This window comes from Podarcis melisellensis (assembly GCF_964234715.1).
Source record: "Podarcis melisellensis genome assembly, chromosome: 12".
Lineage (NCBI taxonomy): Eukaryota > Metazoa > Chordata > Lepidosauria > Squamata > Lacertidae > Podarcis > Podarcis melisellensis.
This window is the reverse complement of record NC_138544.1, coordinates 5,556,305-5,579,183: the sequence shown is the minus strand read 5'-3', so window position 1 is coordinate 5,579,183 and position 22,879 is coordinate 5,556,305. Positions and strand designations below refer to the sequence as shown.

The 22,879-nt window shown below is 45.8% G+C and overlaps 1 protein-coding gene across 3 annotated transcripts; it reads left to right on the top strand.

Annotated features, from left to right (window-relative positions):
* Window positions 1-1,825: 1,825 nt before the first annotated feature.
* GPR141 (G protein-coupled receptor 141) lies at window positions 1,826-19,497 on the top strand. Of its 3 annotated transcripts, none has more exons than XM_081931167.1 (3): window positions 1,829-2,100; window positions 17,205-17,336; window positions 18,451-19,497. In XM_081931167.1, exons 2-3 carry the CDS (start codon window positions 17,322-17,324, stop codon window positions 19,393-19,395), a joined length of 960 nt encoding a protein of 319 aa, XP_081787293.1. In that variant the 5' UTR covers window positions 1,829-2,100; window positions 17,205-17,321; the 3' UTR covers window positions 19,396-19,497. The 3 variants fall into 3 exon arrangements, with proteins under 3 accessions (XP_081787295.1, XP_081787293.1, XP_081787294.1); XM_081931168.1 differs by lacking the exon at window positions 1,829-2,100 and adding an exon at window positions 3,067-3,132; XM_081931169.1 differs by lacking the exon at window positions 17,205-17,336 and having other exon boundaries at window positions 1,826-2,100.
* The last annotated feature ends 3,382 nt before the right edge of the window (window positions 19,498-22,879 follow it).

Here is a 22,879-nt window from a genome sequence, read left to right as displayed (position 1 = left end):
CGTTTTTTAAGCTGTCTGCCTTCTGGGATCATATTGTGAACAGAACGTGAGTAAACTCTTTTATACTTTTATAAAGACTGTGTCGTGTCTTGTATTTTAAGAGGGAACAAAGGGGGAATTACCAGAGTAATTATTATAGAGGTTCTAGCGAACCTGTGCAGACGTTACTGTTGCGAACTAAAAGGGGAATGTTTACAAACTCTGCTGATATTTTGGGAATTTGTTAGCACAAATTGGATTAGGATATAATCTCACAATATACCCTCTCCTGCAACCCTGAACATTCCCACAGGCAGAAGCTGGGACAGAGCAACAAGAGCTCACCCCGTGGCGGGGATTCGAACTGCCGACCTTCTGATTGGCAAGTCCTAGGCTCTAGCCACCTGTGTCCAAGGTTGATGTATGGAAGGAAGTATTTCCTGGGAACGCCAACAGAGAACTGAAATGTAGAGAAGCAGTCTATGGGCTTGTCCATGCTGGAGCAAAATGTGGATTTGCCCTGGCTTGCGTCCTCACCAATGAATGGGTGTCAATAGGATGTCCTCCCCAACCCAGTGTTGGCCTGCAGCTTCCCCCCCTTTAAATGTGAGAATTTTTTGACCTTTGGAAAGTGAAGCAGTCAGGAACTTTTTTAATTTTAAAAATGCATTTAAAGGGGGAAGGTCCTGGACAATACTGGAATGCGGGTCCAGATTTTGCTCTGGTGCAAATAAGCCCTTGATGTAATACAGTGGTGCCCCGCAAGACGAATGCCTTGCAAGACGAAAAACCCGCTAGACGAAAGGGTTTTCCGTTTTGGAGGCGCTTCGCAAAACGAATTTCACTATGGGGTTGCTTCGCAAGACGAAAAAAATCTTGCATCCCCCCACGGGTTTTTTCCGCTTTTTTCGCCCTTTTCTTAAGCCGCTAAGCCGCTTATCAGCTGTTCCGCTGATAAGCCGCTTAACAGCTGATCGCTGGAAGCCGCTTGACAGCTGTAGCGCTAATCCGCTAAGCTGTCAATGGGCTTGCTTCGCAAGACGAAAAAACCGCTAGATGAAGAGAATCGCGGAACGAATTCTTTTCATCTAGCAAGGCACCACTGTATTGTAATATTATTCAGCCAGTGGGTATAACTGGTGTAATGGTTCTAGGGGTTGCTCGTGTGTAAATAGGCGCCACACCTGGCTGGGTTGCCTGAGTGAACTCTTTCTGTCCGGACAGCCACTCACCTGTGGCTGTCTCAGTCGCTGGAAGAATCCGTCAGTGGGCGTTTCTTGACCTTCTTCCAGCAAATAAGCTCTTTGACACCTAGTCTCCGCCTACTCTCCCTGCGCGGAAGCCTTCTGCGCAGGGAGGGTGTGGGCAGCGGAGGACCCATGCTCTCCCCGCTGGTCTCCGGCGAGGAGTCATAGAGCCCCCTCGCCGATTCCCCCATCTGCCCCCCTTCTCCACTGGTGCTACGCTGATTTCCTTCCCCAGAAGATGGGCTGCTTCTCTACCTCCCGGGACGCTCTCCTGAACCCCTCTGGAGCCCTTCCTCTCCCTCTGGCTCCGATGGCAGTTCCCTGACAACTGGGTTAGTGTGAGACGAGGGCCTGGGCAAGCAGGGTGCAAAACCCCACTCAGCCAGGAAGCTCACAGGGTTTCCCTGTGCCTCTTAGCCTATCCTACCTCACAGGGTTGTTGCAGGGATTACATGAGGAGGGGGAGAAACTTGCACCTTTCGCTCCTTGAAGAAAAGGTGGGGTATAAATACAAAATAACTAAAAAATAATGCATAATAAGATAATATTTGCTGACCATTCCTGCTTACTAGCCTTATAAGACTATAGGCACCTGGTAGTCTCCGAATGCACAGTGTTTGTCCCGGTCACCTGGGTTTTGGTGGTGTCTTGGAGTGTTTTTGCAAATAGGAAACATTCAAGTGGACATTTTTATCAACAGACTATGAGATCAGACCCACACTGTGGGCGTAAGCTCTTTGTGGTTTTGTGGTTCTTGTCGCAGTTTAGGTACAGCAGCAACAAGAGCACTTGGTCACAGCACTTGAGCTTTCAGTTGCCGGATTAATTTGTGACTCCTTAACAAAGCTGGATTTTTCAGAATTATGAGAACCAGGTAAGCACTTGCAAATATGTTGAACAAGGGCAGTGTAGCTTGCTTTCTCAGATACAAAAAACAACCGGGGGCTGGGGGATAGTATGTTTGTTTGAGCATAAAATGTGCAACAAGTGCTCAGAAACTTGGGAGGAAGTGATCATGTTCTCCTGGGTTTCAGAATACAGAGGCAAGGGAAAACTGAGTGTAGCTGGACATGCACTCTGGACTTTAAGGAGGCCAGTTTCAAAAAGCTGAAGGAGCTACTGGGTGCATTCCCATGGTCAGAAATACTCAATGAGAAGGGAGTCCAAGAAGGATGGGAGTTTCTAAAAGGAGAAATATTGAAGGCCCGAATGCAGACAATACAACAAGAAAGAAAAGCGGGAGGAATCTAAGGAAACCGGTGTGGCTGCATAAGGAGCTTACAGATGAGCTGAGAGTTAAGAAGGGCATGTATAAGAAAGGGGAAATGACAAAGGAGGATTATACACGAGTAGCCAACAGTTGCAGGGGGAAAGTCAGGCTGGCTAAAGCTCAGAATGAGCTCAGGCTTGCAAGAGAGGTTAAAAATAATAATAAAGTTTTCTTCAACTATGTCCGAAGTAAGAGGAAAAACAAGGAAGTGGTAGGTCCTCTGCGTGGGGAACACAGAGAAATGCCATTGGGTGACAGAGAAAAGGCAGAACTCCTCAACACCTATTTGGCCTCTGTCTTCACCCAAAAGGAAAGCAATGCCCAACCTGGTGATAACAGAATAAATGATGGAAGGAGGGAGCTGCAGCCAAGATAGGAAAAGAGGTAGTAAGGGAACACCTAGCTACTTTAAATGAATGCAAATCTCCAGAGCCTGATGAGCTGCACCTGAGGGTACTAAAGGAGCTTGCGGATGTAATTTCAGAGCCCTTGTCTGAATTTGTCTTTGAGAATTCTTGGAGAACAGCTGAGGTCCCTACAGACTGGAGGCGAGCAAATGTTGTCTTTCCCCAAAAGGGGGAAAAGGAAGAACAACCAGTGAGCTTGACATTGATACCAGGGAAGTTCCTAGAACAGGTAATTCAACAGTCGGTCTGTGAGCATTTAGAAAAGGATATTGTGATTACTAAGACCCAGCATGGGTTTCTCAAAAATACCATATTTTTTGCTCTATAAGACTCACTTTTTCCCTCCTAAAAAGTAAGGGGAAATGTGTGTGCGTCTTATGGAGCGAATGCAGGCTGTGCAGCTATCCCAGAAGCCAGAACAGCAAGAGGGATTGCTGCTTTCACTGCGCAGCGATCCCTCTTGCTGTTCTGGCTTCTGAGATTCAGAATATTTTTTTCCTTGTTTTCCTCCTTCAAAAACTAGGTGCGTCTTGTGGTCTGGTGCGTCTTATAGAGCGAAAAATATGGTAAGTCATGCCAGACCAATCTGATTTCTTTTTTAAAAAAATGGAATTACAAACTTGTGGATCAGGGAAATGCTGTGGACATAGTGTATCTTGATTTCAGTAAGGCTTTTGACAAAGTCCCCCATGATATACTCGCAAGGTAGCTGGTAAAATGTGGGTTGAACGAGGTAACTGTTAGGTGGATTTGTAGCTGGTTGGCCGAACCCAAAGAGTACTCATTATGGTTCCTCATCATTCTGGAAAAAAGTGGGGTGCCGCAAGGTTTTATCCTGGGCCCATTGTTGTTTAACATCTTTATAAATGACTTGGATGAAGGAATTGAGGGGATGCTCATCAAATTTGCAGATGACACCAAACTGGGAGGGGTAGCTAATGCTGCAGAAGACAGAATCGGGATTCAAAATGGCCTTAACAGATTGGAGAACTGGGTGCAAGCTAACAAAATGAATTTCAGTAGGGACAAATGAAAGGTTCTGCACTTAGGCAGGAAGAACCAGATGCACAAATATAGGATGGGGGACACCTGGCTTACTGGCAGCACATGTGAAAAGGATCTATCAGGCTCGGCCCAGTATACCTGAAGGAGCGTCTCCACCCCCATCGTTCTGCCTGGACGCTGAGGTCCAGTGCTGAGGGCCTTCTGGCGGTTCCCTCATTGCGAGAAGCAAAGCTACAGGGAACCAGGCAGAGGGCCTTCTCGGTAGTGGCGCCCACCCTGTGGAACGCCCTTCCAGCAGATGTCAAAGGGATAAACAACTACCCGACATTCAGAAGACATCTTAAGGCAGCCCTGTTCAGGGAAGTTTTGAATGTGTGACATTTTAGTGTATTTTTGGTCTCTGTGAAAGCCACCCAGAGTGGCTGGGGAAACCCAGCCAGATGGGCGGGGTACAAATCATAAATTATTATTATTATATTATTATTGGTGGACCACAAGCTTAACATGAGTCAACAGTGATGCAGCAGCAAAAAAAAAGCTAATGCTCTTCTAGGCTGCATCAACAGAAGTATAATGTCCAGAGCAAGGGATGTAATAGTGCCACTGTATTCTGCCTTAGTCAGACCACACTGTGTCCAATTCTGGGCACCACAGTTTCAGAAGAATACTGACAAGCTGGAGGGTGGGCAGAGGAGGGCAACCAAGATGATCAAGGGTCTGGAAACCAAGCCTGATGAGGAGCACTTGAATGAGCTGGGTATGTTTAGCCTGGAAAAGAGGACACTGAGAGGAGATATAATAGCCATCTTCAAACATCTTAAGGGCTGTCACATGGAGGAGGCAGCATGCTTGTTTTGCTCTGGAGGGTAGGACTCGAACGAAAAGCTTCAAGTTGCAAGAAAGGAGATTCCGATGAAACATTCAGAAAAACTTTCTGACACTAAGAGCTGTTCAGCAGTGGGGCAGACTCCCACGAGAGGTGGTGGACTCTCCTTCCTTGGAGAGTTTTAAACAGATGTTGGATGGACAGCTGTCATGGATGCTTTAGCTTAGATTCCTGTATTGCAGGGGATTGGACTAGATGTCCCAGGGGTCCCTTCCAACTTTATGATTCTATGAACTGAGCCGTTGAAAGACTGTTCTTTTTGTAAAGGAAGGGTAGCTCCTATTTGCCTTAGGCTGCAGTGCTTAGGCTCCAACTTACACTGGAGTAAGCTCCATTGAATTCAGTGGAAGTTACTTTTGAGGAAACATTGAGCATTTTCAAGTAAGTACTGGAATAACTAGTAAGTGACCTTAAACCGAACATGCTGAAGTGACTCATCTTCTCTTTTCTGAGGCAGTTGTGTTACTTTTCAGGTATTTGAGGAAGAGTCAGGAAAAGAACAGGACCCAAATTAATTAGTTATATGTTAAGTGAATTAATTAGTGGGCATGCAGTTAATTTTGTTTTTACTATTTGTGTTCAAAAACCATGCAACTGCTTGGTAATTCCTAAATGTCTGTGCATATTCCTGTTTAAGTAAGTCTGAGAGCTCTTTGTTTGGTTGCCTAGATAGAGTACTGTAATATTTCTATGACCATCACTACTAGGGATCAAAACTAATTTAGAGTTTTGGATTTGAAATCACAGTTCTTTGTGCTGCAGTAGACTCTTCACCATGGCAAGACAAATAGCTACACAATCATAAGAGGTTACAGTGGTACCTTGGGTTACAGACGCTTCAGGTTACAGACTCCGCTAACCCAGAAGTTGTACCTCGGGTTAAGAACTTTGCTTCAGGATGAGAACAGAAATTGTGTGGTGGCAGCGGGAGGCCCCATTAGCTAAAGTGGTACCTCAGGTTAAGAACAGTTTCAGGTTAAGAACGGACCTCTAGAACGAATTAAGTTCTTAACCTGAGGTACCACTGTATTGACCAAAAGGAAATAACAAGCAAGTTTGACTGCATTTTTTTAATATATAAAAAAACTTTATAAGTGGCCAATTTATTTTAAGGAAATAAAATAGAGTGGGTGGGGGGAGCCATTAATCAATAGTGATAACATTGTGGATGTTTTATTCTGCAGTGAAGTCTGGCACACACTGAGAAGTACATGGCAAATGAACAAAACAGGATGGTCTATTTTAAAAAGAAACATGTTATAATCTTAGGTATTTGGTGGTTTGTCACTCCTTAAAAGATACTGATGATGTATGAGATCATTATCAAGGAAGACTTAAAACGACATTTGTGGTTTTAAACAAAGACAGGTTTGATGAGTTAAAGGACAATGAGGGCTCATCCACACTTAACTTTCACTCCCTGCTTTCCCCCTCCGTATCTTGGAGATTTTGGGGTTTTCTGTGAAGTGTTCAAGAGTGGCAAAACGGCAGGGGAAACAGACCAGAAAAGTTCAGGCCTGCGTTTTAGAAAGCACAGAGGAAAATTAGTTGAGATGAGCCCTGAGAGGGGAAGGAAGGAAGAAACCAGTTTTAAGAAGAAAAATGGCAGAGATGGGTGTAACACAAAAACTAAGACCAAAAAGCTAACACAACAGAGCTTTTCCCAGCTTCATTCCCACTGAACTCAAACCTTGTTTTAACATGCCATTCCGATATCCTACTGCTTACTCTACTCAAAACTATGCCATTGTTCAAAATTGTTTTTTTTACTTTCAGTGTCCGTCCATCCCTACTAAATTCAAACCTCTGCTGTTGTTTAAAACTGCCATTTGCTGTCTGCCATTCCCTTAACATTTAGCACTAGTATAATCCAGAAAGGCCTCTCTTATCTTTTTTGCTATGAGCTACCCTGTAGCTAATGAACTTATCTACATTAGTTGACAGCCTTTTTATCTTAAAATCAGCTGGTTGACCTTCTACAAAGATCTGAAACGGAAGAATAAATTTAACCCTTGGTGGATTATATGAAGGGCATTATAGAATATAGCTCACCACATCTTCAATTAGAGCTGTTCTGCATATGCAAAAATGTTTCTTTACCAGCCTGTTAGAAAATCTACTAGCCATCTCCTCAGTAGGTTTCCTCCTCCCTGCTTTTTTTAAACCTCTACTGTTGTTTAAAACCACAATTTCCCTCATGTTCTTCCACCTGTGCTTTACTCAAACTTCTGCTGTTGTTTAAAACAGCCACTTGTTTCCTTTCATAGTCTCTCCCTTGTCACTGTGCTCAAGTCTCTCCCTCTTCCATTTCTCACCTGCCTTTGGCAATAGATCAGGGGTCAGCAGAGGAGGCCAGACCACTGTGTCGTCTGATATGTTCACCCACAACATAACAGAGGTATTAGCATTGTCCAGGGGAGCCCTAAGAGCTGCAGAAGTACAAAAAAAACACTTGGCCAATGATGCAGGCAGGCGGCAGAACTGCCACGGTGTAGGGGCACACCAGTTGAGGTGCGCAGTGAGGTGAGAAGGAGCGTGTTCAGAAGAAAACTCCTTCTTCAGGGTTGAGTCCAGTCTAAGTCACACTTTAGATACCATGGGAACATACCCTCTGACATTTCTCTGATGAAAATAAAGACGTCTCTAGTCTTTGCTAAATTAGTATCTTGAAACTGAATTTTGTTTATGAATTGTAGCAACAGAATGAACCTGTTCAGCAGTGTAAGATTGCACTAAGAATTTTTCAACCATTTCTGTATGATATTTCATTCTCAGTGCAGAATTATAAGAGTGTCCAGTATACTGAACAGAATAAGAAATGAGAACATTTTGTATTTGACTATTGAAACAGGAACAAGCTCCCGTTGCTCAGTCCTAGCTCCTGCCAACCTAGCAGTTCGAAAGCACGTCAAAGTGCAAGTAGATAAATAGGTACTGCTCTGGCAGGAAGGTAAATGGCATTTCCGTGTGCTGCTCTGGTTCCACCAGAAGCGGCTTAGTCATCCTGGCCACATGACCTGGAAGCTGTCTGTGGACAAACAGTGGCTCCCTCAGCCTATAGAGCGAGATGAGTGCGCAGCTCCAGAGTAGTCTGCGACTGGACCTGAAAAACTGGAACATGTCCAGAGGAGGGCAACCAAAATGGTCAAAGGCCTGGAAACGATGCCTTATGAGGAACGGCTAAGGGAGCTGGGCATGTTTAGCCTGGAGAAGAGGAGGTTAAGGGGTGATATGATAGCCATGTTCAAATATATAAAAGGATGTCAAATAGAGGAGGGAGAAAGGTTGTTTTCTGCTGCTCCAGAGAAGCAGAAATGGAGCAATGGATCCAAACTACAAGAAAGAAGATTCCACCTAAACATTAGGAAGAACTTCCTGACAGTAAGAGCCGTTTGACAGTGGAATTTGCTGCCAAGGAGTGTGGTGGAGTCTCCTTCTTTGGAGGTCTTTAAGCAGAGGCTTGACAACTGTCAGGGAACTGCCATCTAAAGCGCCGGGGGCGCAAAGGCTCACTGAGGTTGAGAGAGGAGTAGCAGCGGAAGAGGGAACCAGTAGAGGGCGAGCAAGAACTCCAAGGGAAAGTGAGTCGGAGGGATGGCTCAGAGACACTTCCAGCGAAAACAGTGGGGAGGTCTCAGGACCTCCTATAGGGACACCCACACCTCGCCGGAAACTGTCACGCCGAGAGGCCAGACGACGTGTTTCCGTTAAAGAGCTTTTATGTTGGAAAAGATTCCGAAAGCAGCCACTTTCGGATTCTACTAGTGATTGACGCAGCCATGCTGGAGGGGCTCCGTCACAGGCAGAGGTTTGAAAACCTGATCAAACTCTGAGGGACTTGCATTTTACGCACAAGCAGCTCATCGTCCCATCACAGCAATCCGAAAGTCACCGAAAGCCAGCTTGTGCAGGGAGAAGCATCATGAGCAACCCAGCCGGAACCGGAGGAGCAGGAGCAGCTGGAGGGGGTCCAAGCCTGGAAGAAAGGTACAGGGCGTTGGAGATCCAGTTGGCGCTGCAAACGGCGAGGCTTGAGGAGAGGAGGGCTCAGGATGCAGAAAAGGGAAAGGAGAAAACCACCCCGCTCGCCAGAAAGGTACCAGGATTGGTGCAGAAATTCGGGGGGGATCCCAGGAACTATCATGCCTTTAGAACAGAGATGCAATACGCTCTAAACTTGCAGTTTGATGACTTCCCCGACGAGGAATCGCGAGTGGCTTTTGTGATTGGCCATCTCGAATCCGGGGCGAAAGATTGGGTTAGACCCCTGATGGCAGCGAATAATGAGATCCTAAAGGACACGAGGAAGTTTTTTCGTGCCATGGACCTGATGTTTTCCAGCGATATTGAGCAGGGGGTGGTGCGAAGGCAGTTAATGGCTTGCCAGCAAGGAAGCAGATCTGTCCGTGAGTACTGGACTGAATTTACTATGCTGATTCATAAATTGGGGTGGGACCTATCGGCGGAGCCCATCCAAATGCTTTTCGAAGAGGGGCTTTCTTCAACCGTCAAAGATGAGCTTTCCCGGGGGCCCAGGGCGGAGTCTATGGATCAGTTAACCAAATCTGCGCTGTCCATAGGAGCGCGCCAGGAGGCGAGGGCTTTGGAAAAGCGGGAAGGGAAAGGAGACCGTTGGAGGGAGTTCCGCATTCCAGACATTCCAGAGCCACCTTTCCTGCCGGCAGAGCCGATGGAAGTTGGAACAGCGCGGGCGCGCGCAGTTTCAAATCCCAGTGAAGGGCGGAAGAAGGAGGGAAAGAGCGCCAAGAGATGTTATCTCTGCCAACAGCCAGGGCACTTTGCCAGAGTCTGCCCACAAAGAAAGGAATGGCAAGGGATGGCAGGAGCTGTTGGGGGAAAGGAAGAGGAAGGCAAGGAGCAAGTAAAAGCCAACGCCTGGCTGCCACCGTCGGGGCACAGCAGCCAGGCCAAAGAGCAGTGAAAGTGCCCACGCCGGAACCTCCCAGACCCGCTTTAGTGATAGAGGTGTTACTAGAACTGCCAAACGGACACCCACTAAAGATCAAGGCGCTTTTGGATTCAGGCAGCTCCTGTAATTTCATGAGTAAGGAGTTTGCAGCTGAGCATCAGATACAGACCATCCCTTTAAGTAACCCCTTGCAGGTGACTACGATTGACGGCAGAGAGCTGTTGGGGGGAGAAGTTAGCCAACAGACTGTCCCGATGATAATGAGGGTGGCAAGGCACACCGAACAGATAGCGTTTAATGTGGCCATCCTGGGAGGAGCGCCCATCATTTTGGGGATGAGCTGGCTGGCGCTACACGATCCGCTAGTGGGCTGGCATCAGAGGGTGGTCTCCTTTGGGTCAGCGCATTGCCTAGAACACTGCAAGGAGGGGAAGGTTTCGGGAGGAGACAGAGTCACCCTAGCCGGGATGGAAGTAATGGACAAAGGGAAGGTGCCCCCGCAATACGCAGATCTGAGCAACGTATTCAGCGAAAGGGAAGCAGACAAACTGCCACCGCATAGACCCTTTGACTGTCAAATCAACCTACTCCCTGGGGCCCAACTCCCAGTAGGCAAGCTGTACGCCATGTCAGACAGGGAGATGCAGGAGCTGAGGGAGTTCATTGACAAAAACCTGAAGCGAGGTTTCATCAGAGAGTCCCGAGCGGTGGGGGGCAGCCCAGTGTTTTTTGTGGACAAAAAGAACACAGACAAACCGAGACTGGTGTGTGACTTTAGGGCCCTCAATGCAGTGTCGGAGCCCCTGGCTTTCCCTATGCCCCGAATTGATGACATTTTGACCAGAGTAAGGAAGGGAAAGATTTTTACAAAGCTGGACCTGCGGGGGGCGTACAATCTGATACGCATAAGGAAGGGAGATGAATGGAAGACCACCTTTGAGAGCCTTTGAATACCTCGTTATGCCCTTCGGTCTACAAGGGGGCTCCGCGTGTTTTCAAGCTTTTATAAACCACGTTCTGGGACCTTTGCTCTACAAGAATTGTGTGGCCTTTTTAGACGACGTGTTGGTGTATTCGGAAGATGAGGAACAGCATGTGAGGGACGTTCGAGAAGTGTTGGGCAGGCTGCAAGCCAACCAGCTGTGGGTGAAACTGGAGAAGTGCCAGTTTCATACCAAGGAGGTGGAATTCCTGGGGTACCGCTTATCAGACAAGGGATTGGCCATGGATCCAGGCAAGGTCCAAGCGGTACTGGAATGGAAGACACCGAAGACCAAGAAGGACGTGCAAAGATTCTTGGGGTTTGGGAACTTTTATCGGAAGTTCATCAAGAACTTTGCCCACTTGACGGCGCCCATCACCGACTGCCTCAGCAGCAAGAAGAAATTTGTTTGGACGGTAGAGGCGGATCGAGCCTTTGAAGAACTGAAAAGGGCTTTCGCCTCGGAAGAACAACTTCTGCATGTGGATTTACGAAAACCCATGAGAGTGGAAACCGATGCATCCGACCGGGCGGTAGGGGCGGTCCTTCTTCAACCGGGGAGGAGTGCGTCGGAGTGGAGACCGTGTGCCTTCTTCTCGCGGAAGCTGAATAAATCCGAGAGGAATTACACGGTGTATGACAGGGAACTACTTGCCATTCACGAAGCATTCCGGAGGTGGAGACATTTATTAATTGGGGCACAACACAAGGTGCAAGTGTGCACCGACCACAAGAATTTAGAGTATTGGAGAACAGCTCGAGTGCTCAACCAACGACAAGTGAGATGGGCACAGGAATTCTCCAAATTCAACTTTGAAATTTGTTATGTGCCAGGCCCAGAAAACGTCAGGGCGGACGCGCTCTCACGCAAACCAGAGTATTGGGAAGGGGAGGGGGTGATCGAAGAGAGACATGTCATCCCTGAGGACCGCTGGGTGTGTGGGGCGGCGCTGGTGGGGCAACGAGAACTGGTAGAGGAAACGGAAAATGATGAATATGCCCAGGATAAGCTCAGAGGTCTCAGGGGGGAGGGCGAGAGCCCCGGAGGTTTTGAGGAAAGAAATGGGGCATTGTATTACAAAGGGGCACTGTATATACCCGAAGGTGAATTGAGGGGGAGAGTACTCAAGCAGTTGCATGATAGCCCCACGGCGGGACATTTTGGACAACACAAGACCATGTGGTTGGTTACCAGGGAATTTTGGTGGCCTAAGGTGAGGGAAGATGTAAGGGAGTATGTAAGAGGGTGTGACCAATGTCAGCGAGCCAAAGGGGAAAGAAGGGCGCCGGCAGGGTTATTAGAACCATTACCCACACCAGAACGGCCTTGGGAAGCGATATCAATAGATTTTATGACGGATCTGCCAAAGTCCAAGGGGAAAACAGCCATCATGGTAGTAGTAGACCTGTTAACTAAGATGTGCCACTTTGTAGCATGCTCACATGCAGTCACAGCGGAAGAAACAGCGAAGTTGTTTGTAGAACACATCTTCAGGTTGCACGGGGCTCCCTTGAGGGTGATCTCAGATCGCGGCAAACAATTTACTTCCAGGTTCTGGAGGAAGCTCATGAGCTTGCTGCACGTGGAAGTCAATTTTTCAACTGCCCGGCACCCTGAAACCAACGGGCAGGCGGAAAGAGCAAATGGCATTCTTCAACAATATCTGAGGTTTTATGTCAATGACAGAGAGAACGATTGGGTCGAAAAGTTGGCGTTGGCAGAATTTGCCTACAATAATGCGGAGAATGTGTCCACAGGGATGAGTCCCTTTTTGGCTAATTACGGGTGTCACCCCAGGGCATTTCCAGGGGAAGGAGGGGAGAGATGGAGCGTCCCAGCGGCTGAACATTTTGTAGAAGAGATGGAAGCGATCCATCATCAGCTCCAGCTCAACTTAGAAAGGGCTAAGGCACAATATAAGAAGCAGGCAGACAAGAACAGAAGGGAAGGTGAAACCATAAGGGTGGGGGATCAAGTGTGGTTGTCAACCCAAGGGTTGCCGTTCAAAGGGGGTTGTAAGAAATTGAGGCCCAGAAGATTGGGACCCTTTGAGGTCATTCAGCAGGTCAACCCGGTAGCTTTCAAACTCCGATTACCCAACCACATGAAATTGCACCCAGTGTTCCACAGGTCGTTACTGTCACCATACAGGGGGGGACGTGAAGGGGAGTACGTCAGGGGACCAGCCTTGGAAGAGAGGGAACGCCGCAACCATGTAGCGGAAATCCTCGATTCCAGGTGGAAGGGAAATCAGGTGGAGTATTTGGTGGCGTGGGAAGGGGAACCGGAGTCAGAAAACACCTGGGTGAATGCAGAGGAAGTCAATGACGAGGTTTTAACAGAAACGTTCCACCAAAGGTTCCCGAGGAAACCTCAGCCGATAGCAAGGTTTAGGAGGGAGTATTTCGGCACCACCGATGAGGAAGAGGAAATGGAAGGGTTCGCGGAGTCGGAGTTGGAAGAGGGAGTGGACTCCGATGACGAAGATTACCGAGAGAGTAGGAACAGCAACAAGTGGAGGGAAGTGTTCGCGACGTCGGAAGATGAGGGAGGTTCTTTCAGGGGTTTTACCTCCTCACCGCCAGTAGGGGAGGAGACGGGAGGGGGTGAAGGGGGCCCTGGAGGGGAGGTGGATGTCAGGGAACTGCCATCTAAAGCGCCGGGGGCGCAAAGGCTCACTGAGGTTGAGAGAGGAGTAGCAGCGGAAGAGGGAACCAGTAGAGGGCGAGCAAGAACTCCAAGGGAAAGTGAGTCGGAGGGATGGCTCAGAGACACTTCCAGCGAAAACAGTGGGGAGGTCTCAGGACCTCCTATAGGGACACCCACACCTCGCCGGAAACTGTCACGCCGAGAGGCCAGACGACGTGTTTCCGTTAAAGAGCTTTTATGTTGGAAAAGATTCCGAAAGCAGCCACTTTCGGATTCTACTAGTGATTGACGCAGCCATGCTGGAGGGGCTCCGTCACAGGCAGAGGTTTGAAAACCTGATCAAACTCTGAGGGACTTGCATTTTACGCACAAGCAGCTCATCGTCCCATCACAACAACCATATGTCAGGAGTGCCCTGATGGTGTTTCCTGCTTGGCAGGGGGTTGGACTCGATGGCCCTTGTGGTCTCTTCCAACTCTATGATTCTATGATTCTATGGACCTAACGGCCAGGGATACCTTTATCTTTTATGAAGTATAATTGAAACAGTAATATTAAGATGCAGATTACATCATGGCTTACCAGTGTTATGCCCAGTGCTTTTTTCCCTTAAAAAATGTTTAGGGGTACTCTCATTTTCGTACTCATATTGAAATACTGCCCCTCAGTGAGGCCAAACTTAGATTCACAAAATGTTTAGGGCTATGCGTACCCCCAGGAAAAATGCACTGGGGACATCCCATTCCATAATGATAATTTTACCATTTGTACCCCACACTGGGTGGTTTCCAACATATATAAAAACATAATAAAACATTAAACATTTAAAAAAGCTTCCCTATACAGGATTGCCTTCAGGGGTCGGATAACGCCATACCCTCCAACGCTTCTCCGATGAAAATTGGGACATCCTAAGGAAAAGTGGGACATTCCGAGATCATATCAGAAACCAGGATGCCTTCTCTAAATCAGGCACGTCCCTGGAAAATTGGGTCACTTGGAGGGTCTGTGGAATTAATGTAGAATGAGTAAAGTCCCATTTATTTAAATTTGAACTCATTTCAACAAACGTGGACTGGATTCACCCCAACGGAAGGAGAGTCCTACAGTCTCTCTGGCTGTTCAGATGCTTCCTTTGACTCTGCACTCAGTGTGTTCCCACCATTGATTTGAGAAGCATAGCACACAAGGCATTGCCACAATTCATATCTATTTTTTATTATCTATCCTTTTGTTTCTTATGAAATATTGTGTTTTGATGCGTCCCCCAAAAAAACTCCCCGACTTTCATCCAAATTGAGATATAGAGCCATAAACTGCATTTAATTAAACTAGGCATGTGTATGCAGCAAACACGCCCCCCTTACACAGACACACACATACACACACACACACACACCACCCACTGCAAATGGTTTATAGTCAAGGAAGAGCAAGCAGAGTCAGACTTGCTTATTTCCCCGCAAGTGTTCTAATGGTATCCTTAGCAACAGCAAATTTTTATACCTGCCATTCACTCTTTCCTGAATGATTGTGTCATTATGCTTAGATCAGAATCTGGGCTTTTTTTAAAAAAATTTATTTAAGAGCATGATAACACCAACTGCTGTATCAGATGCTTGATGAAAAGCATTGTCTGGTGAGAATCTAATAATATTTGATAGATATGAGCCAGCAAAAATCAGAAGAGATAATATTAGGCTTGTGACAGCTGGTTAGAAATGTGCAGCTGTTAAAAATAAACTTCCCTTCTGAAATTATCACCACCCAGATCATGTGAGCTGGCATTAAGTGCAGATGATTCAGTCTGCCCAGGGTCTCCGCGGTCAAGGCTCAGAGTAAATTCAGAATGCCAGTTTATACGAAAGGGCAGGATGGTGACTGGCCTTCAAATGCATGTGTGCTCACACTGCCAAGTGGCTTGTTAAGTTCCTTTGTAGGAGGGGGAAAAAGCACACTGTTCATTTCAATCACTTTCACCTTAGTCACTTTCAAGGAATTGTTGGGCAAGATCTGGCCTCTCTGATTCAATTAAAGTCCTGAAAATCTGTGCTTTCATTTTAAAGAAATGTTGGGAGCTGATGATTAAAGAGGAACACCTGATTGCAGGCACAGTTAAAGTATCGGTATATCCTGCCAGCTGAGATTTCACTGCTTACATCTGAAAAAGTAGGCTTTCTTTTTGATAAATACATTGGTGGGCTTTAAGGCACCACTTAACTCTTCTACCCCCATTAAGGTAGTCCAATTTATGTAGCCCCAAAGCTATTAATAAACCAACTATAATTGAGCACCTTCTACCCGCCTGTGACTATTTCAGTGTTATGCAGAGATGCTGAATACAAAAAGTACATCTCTTGCTGCTTAGATAGTTACTGATGCGCTGCCAAAGAGCACTGATCTGCACTGGCATCTGGTGTGGGCAATTTCTGCCCTGTGGAGTTCTGATTATTATTTAACAAAGGCGGGGGAGCAGTCTAGCCTGGAACGATATTGTTGTACATGACCCCAATCTCTGAGAGACGCCATGGGTTCTAGGTGCTCACGCAGGGTCTGTATTTCCTTTTGGAAGTGAGGCACAGCAGAGACTGTGGTGTCTTTAGGATAAATGGTTTATTTATACATATATATATATACAACCTGAGCCTATGATGGAGAGTTCACAGCCTCAACACCTCAAAAGGGTCTTGTTTCTCCCATAGCTGAAGCCTCTGATTCAAAGAGAAATCCACCATTGCTCCGTCTCTTTGCCTTCTGCTTGCTGCTTTCCTGCCCAGTGCCATCACTACTTCCAGCTCATATAACTCCTAACCTCCCTACTCTAAACTCTGGCTTTGTCTGTTTATTTGATGCTTTGGTATTGACTCATCACCCCAGGATTTATCACCACAAGAGGAAACAAGTCTGGCTTAGTTAGCTTTTAACACGTGCTAAATTGAGTGATTAAAGTAGTCTGTCACACAGCTTAACACCCCAAGGCTTGATTAAATTCTAACACTTACTAAATCCAGGGATTATAGGAGCCTAGCACCCACAAACTCATAACATTCTTTATACAAATGTGGATGAGAGCTTCTCTGGGCAATAAGTGGCATTGCTGCCAGTTTCCTTTTTGTGGGCAATGAAACTGCTGGGCTGAGGGTGCATCTCTTTCTCTCACAGTTTCCTCTTTTCTTTGTTCCGCTGAGCTCCTTGTGGAATAGATAGGCAGCCTATAGATCTTGGAGTTATCCCTGCCATCTGTACACCTGTAACCTGAGCAAAATGCTTACGCAAGTCCCTAGTTGCACACTGAATCTTGTGGTTTGATTTTCATTTTACTTCTTTTTAGCTGGTCTGCTGTCCCAATCCCTTTTTAAACATATCAAATTACCATGCTTGTAAAAGCCACATGAAATAAGAGGATGTGAATAGCTGTAGAAATTATTGCACACTTCCTTTCAAAGTCAACATTCACGGTAAGCAGACTTAGAAAGAGGCCATTTCCTGAAGGCAAAACACATTTATACAGTACTGCAGACCAACAGACTTCTGGGGATTAGATATGTACATAGCATTAAACACCCATATTGATTGATTGTCCCCGAGCCCTCAAGTCCAAATGCGGCACACCGCAATAAAATACAAGAACATGGAAATATACTTACCTAAAACTGCATCACATATTTTGTCTTTAGTTTAAGACAGTTATAGAGTGTAGACCACTGTGTACTGGAAACAAAAGAGGCACACAGTTTGAAAACACGGACGACTTCAGGTGTTGAGCATCTGAGACCAAAAAGCACTCCTAGCTGTTTATTATGCAGTTAGCAGCATTGCTTCTCAGCTCTGACCCTTTCTGTTCACAGTGTGATCTAGGCACACCTGGGCATCCTGTTCCTCGTCTTGGTCCTGCTAACCATCAAGCTCCTCCAACTTGAGCCATTCAGTTTGACCAGTAATGGACTGAGCCAGCACAGCAAGAAATGCTTTCATCCCTGGTTCATACTTCCTATCTCTTTGTGCATGGTTAGGCCTCGGCCTCCAAAAAGTTGCCGTCTACAATGGAGCCTTCCTTATCTCTTAGACTTAAGAACATAAGAAGAGCATGCTGGATCAGACCAATGGCATCTATCTAATCCGGCATTCTGCTCTCCTAGTGGTCAACCAGATGTTTGTGGGATCTGCATAGAAGGCATGTATAGAGAGCACGGGACCCACACCCTACATGTTCCTGCATGTGATGGCCCTTTAGACTCCACCCCCAGCTTTCTTGCATTTTGCTGGAAGGTCTGAAGGAGGATTCTAAACATGAACACGCTTACAAATCTCCCCACAACTGGGAACCTTCCAGTATCCGGGGCCCGGATCACAAAGAGGATCCTATGTGCTCTCAGCCAAACAGACTAATAGTCCCTTCCTGCTCAGCCCCAGAAAGTTTGGCTGGCATGCACAACCCCACACATAAAGTGCTTTATCACATCCTGTGTTCTTTGAATGCCTGCAGAGCACGTACCTGGAAGCAGTTTGAGACTTTCAAAACATAAGACTTCCCCCAAAGGGTCTGTTATGAGGGGAAATAACACTTGCCAAATATACCTTAAGCAGCATGGAGAGGACTCCAAATATGTTTTAGTAGAAGCAAACAAAGAAAATACTTTCTGTGTTTAGGGTAAAACTTTCAAAATTCTAGAGGAAGCAGAGTGTGTAATGGGGTGAGCTCTATTGCATAAAATAATAATTGCCCATTTTGACAACTTCATGTATTCATTGATGCCCATGATGAGGTCTCTTTATTTTATTGAATCAGTGTCATGCAAAAATTTCACCTCACAGAGAGATGTTCTTTCCATGAGGAAGCATGCATAGAGATAAATTTCTTCATGACTTATCTCACGTAAGCCTGCATTTAAACAGAAGAAAGTGATTATTCTTTTTTCATGTGTGTCAAAAGATAACAGTTTGTGTTCTGGTTGCTTTCATGTTCAACCACACCACAGGTAGCCATAAAGAGTTATTTCTAGTACTTTGTCCAAAAGATTCTACTTCCAACATGTGCCTTGGAAACTTTAATGAAATTGGTTTCTTTCTTTCTGTTTCCCCACTCCCAAACAGGCTGTGATAAAAGAAGATTCTAGAAGCATGGATAGACGGAAAGAGTTACTTCCTAGCTCAACGTCAGAGCCTCAACTGAACTTCAACTCAATAGATTCCGCTCATATCGCCTTGATCACAATATACACGGCGGTGTTTATCGGAGGTGTGTGTGGAGTCATCAAAATGTCCTTTTTGCTACTGAAAATGAATGCTTTATCGGTGACCACAACTGCCATCATAAACTTAGTGGTAGTCCACAGCCTCTTCCTTGTGACTGTGCCGTTTCGCGTGTATTACTACGCCACCAAAAAATGGATCTTTGGAACAATCTTTTGCAAAGTTGTGAGCGGAATGCTGCACTTCCATATGTACCTCACTTTCCTGTTCTATATGATTTTCTTGGTAATCAGGTGCCTTATCTTTTTTCAGTGGAAGGACAAAGTGGAATTCTATAGGAATTTGCATGCTGTGGCAACCAGCATAGCTGTGTGGATTTTGGCTATTGTTATTGTGGTGCCAGTACTATTTTGCTGGTATGGGAAAACAGGGGTTTATGCAAATGTGACGTGTTTTGAATTCCAGCAGGAGTTCAGCAGTGCCCCAGTGAAAGCGGTCAACTACATTGTAATTGCTGTAATGGTTGCAATAATTTGCACCCTCTTGGGCTTACAAGTGTTCATGATTCGAAAGGTGGTGAAAACCCTTTCAGGATCCCTTTGGTCATATCAAGAATTTCAGGCGCAGCTGAAAAGCCTGTTCTTTATAGGGATCTTAATGTTTTGCTTCCTCCCTAGTCACTTTTTCCGGATTTATTTCATTCAGCATGCGGATGACAAGCGACTGAATTCTGTCAATGAAATCTGCTTGAGCATAACTGCCATCAGCTGCCTTGATTTGTTTTTGTTTGTGATAACTGGAAGTAAAACCCTAAGGCAAAAAATCAGTGGACTTTCATGCTGCTGAAACTTTGCGTTCATATGTAAGAAAGTCTTTGCGACAAGGTCAGCTGGGTAGATGAAAGATATATGACTTAAAGAGTCTCAGAATAAAAATTTATAAATTATGGGTTGCGTCTGACGGCTATGTAAGCAAAGGCAGATTGTAAACCCAGTCTACCCTGCCAACCACTAGCCAGGCTCTCTAACGCTCCCTGTATTCCTGTGAAGTCTCTTCAGAGAGTCACAGAGTCCTTTAACAGTGTCACACAGGACTCATGCAGAATTGAGGAATGGAGCCTTGCATGGTGTATTGATGAAAAGTCTCTTTCTCTCGGTCCACTGCAGTTTTGTGTCCACTCTGCTCAGGACTAGGGAAGGAAAGATCTGTCCATTTTGGTTCTCTCTGTTTCTCATTTTACTAGTCCTTAATTCAGTTCTTCACATTTTGAAGCGGCTTGCATTTGGTCTTTTTAGATTCTCATGAAATTTCACAAGCGTTTTACTGTAGATTTCCCCCAAACATATATTTAGGTGAGGTTTTGACAAATGCACACATCGTTGCAACTAATTTCCCCGAATGTGGTGCTTTTAAAAATGTTGCTTTCACTAATATCTACATTTCTATGCAAACCTCCCCCTAATATATGCATTTTTGTAAAGACTGGTTGCAGAACTGCATCACAAAATTCTGATAAGTATGAATTTCAAAGGGGAGCTGTGTTTCAATTTGCATATTGTTTCGGGAAGTGTTTTTTAAATACATGCTGAATCAAATTTCTCCTCCAACCCTATTCAAGACCCCCTCCCAACACTCTGGAGGCGCTTTTGGGGGTGGGGCAGAAGGTGGAAGGAAAGATTAGTTCCACAAGCTACCTTCCAATTGTGCCATCAGATACAAAGTCAGGGGTCAGCAACCTTTTTCATCCGTGGGCCGGTCCACTGTCCCTCAGACCATGTGGTGGGCTGGACTATATTTTGGGGAAAAAATATGAATGAGTTCCTATGCCCCACAAATAACCCAGAGATGCATTTTAAATAAAAGGACACATTCTACTTATGTAAAAACATGCTGATTCCCAGACCGTCCATGGGCTGGATTTAGAAGGCGATTGGGCCGGATCCAGCCCATGGGCCTTAGGTTGCCTACCCCTGTACAAAGCTATGAAGTCTATGTAGGAGAAACTGTGAAGAACTCTAAATGTGCATCTGCCTACATTAAATGGATCTTGCACAACAGTTATGGCAACTGTATTACCGCAAGAGATTTTAGTGCCATTCCTATATGTAAGAGCAACAAAACCTTATTGCAAATGAAAATGTATCTGTGAAGGAAAAATAACAACATGAAAACATTTAAAGTCTCTGGTATTTAATCTGCCTATATTCCTGTTGACCACAAACACCTCTGGCAATGCCAAGGATTTATGGGCAAAGGCCGGGGCTTAGCTTAGTGAGCTACGCAGGATTGTGGCTGCTCTGGTGTCAGGTCTTCTTTAAGCAAAGAAGGAATTAGCACTGTGCAAAATCAGCGCCTGAAACTGTCCAACAAGTTGAAGTTTCTAAGTTAGCCTCACCGAACCTGGTGTCTTCCCGAAGTTTTGGACCAAAATTCCCACCCAGCATGCTCTTGTAGAAGAGGGTACCAGGGTGGCGAACACTGCTCTAGGCTAGGGAGGGGGACCCATGGTTCTCCAGATGTTTCTATACTATAACTCCTATCATGTCTGGCCACTGGCCATGTTCACTGGGGCTAATGGGAGTTGGAGCAACATCTGGAGGGCAACACATTCCCTGTCCTTCAACTAGACAAGCACCTGGCCACCTGTCCTCCCCTAGTCAACAGAGCGGTATTTTTTTGCCTGCCTGGTACCCTGCAGTTTGCAGCTTAAGGGTCCCCTACCAGCAAAAGCATCTGATTGGCCACTAAGAGAGAAGGATGCTAGGCTAGATAGGCTGCTGGTCTGATGCAGCAGATTCTTGTGTTCTTAAATGTTTTATCAAAAATTAGAGGGGTTGAATTTTTAGGGGCTTGAGCACTGAAAGGTATAGTCTTCACTCTTCTGTGTGGACTCATCACCTTTGATATTATGGATGGAAGTGGGGGGACAATGACAAATGTTTCACGGATCATGCCCATTTCATCCGATCATAGAATTGTAAGTTGGAAGGGACCAAGAGTAATTAAACTTTTAATTAAAGTTAGCTGCATGTACATTCTCCTTGTGTTCCTGTTGTTTAATTTTGTAAAAGTCGGACCCATCCTACTTTTGCGATTGTAATTTGTTTTCAGCTGCTTTTAATGCTATATTCTAAATGGCTGTAACCCTTAGGGTGAGGGCGGGTAATAAATTAAATTAAAAACAATAATTAGCTTCTTGAACACAATGCTTTTGGGGCCTCTGGTAGTCTGGATCTTTTCAGCTTATTAGTTCGTTCACATGATCAGGCAGGAGGACTCTACTTTGAACATTCCAAAAAACATAGCATCAAGATTGGGTCAGAATGAAAAATAAATAAGTGGAAGGAACTCACCTAAAAAATGCTGGCACTTCACTTGGCAAGCTGATCCCCAGTGGGTGGGGAACAGCCACGGGTGCTGCTGTCTGTGGCCCTGACAGGGAGAGCTGTGCTAGGTTGATAAACATGTCATCCTGTAACTTTTAAGACCACTTTCACAAGTGATACTATTTGAATTTCTGGCTCCTACACAATGGCATTCCCTCCGTTTGCATTAAGATCCTCCAAACATTTCCCTGCATGTAGAAATATCACATCTATGGTTTATAATGTAGGGGACAAAGGGTCGGCCTAAGACATTTTGCTCACTGAGACAAGATGGTCCATGTTCAGGAGTTCGGTTGACTGGACTGGCTGTTGAGTCCTATTTCAGCTTTCGTGACAAGACTGCGTCATCCACCATACCCAAGGAAGCAGGCTAGCTTGAGGGTATCTATGGCAAGGCAGGTGAGGCAGGTGACCCACTCTGCTTCACGGAAGGGCTACCATGCTGTAACCTGGTCAGACACCATCTTGTGGTTCTCCACTCAAATTCTTCCTGGCTTGCACTGATGCCACAAGAACAAGTAGAAGAATGAACATTTTCATTTTTCAAACGGATTTGGCTGGGTCTGTACAACCATTGTTGTTCATGATGAGGCATGGTGCCATCATTTGAAACTCAGGCAGATCTGTGGGCCAGAAGATATGAATCAGGACAGAAGCCACACTTGCCAATCCAAAGAGAATGTGATACGTTTATCCTGCCAAAGAGGTAAGTGAATGGTCACTGGAGGTTCAATTCAGCCTTCGAGGCTGAAGGGTCCCATCAGACCTTCTCTATTACCCAGAAACAAAACAACATGGTGACCTTGAGATGGTGTTTGACTCCAGCTCCCATCAACTCCAGCCAGTATGGCCAATGCTCAGGGGTGATGGGCGCTGGTGTTCAACAACATGGGAAAGATCACAAATTTCTGCTCCCTGGCATAGCCCACAATCTCAAGGACTCT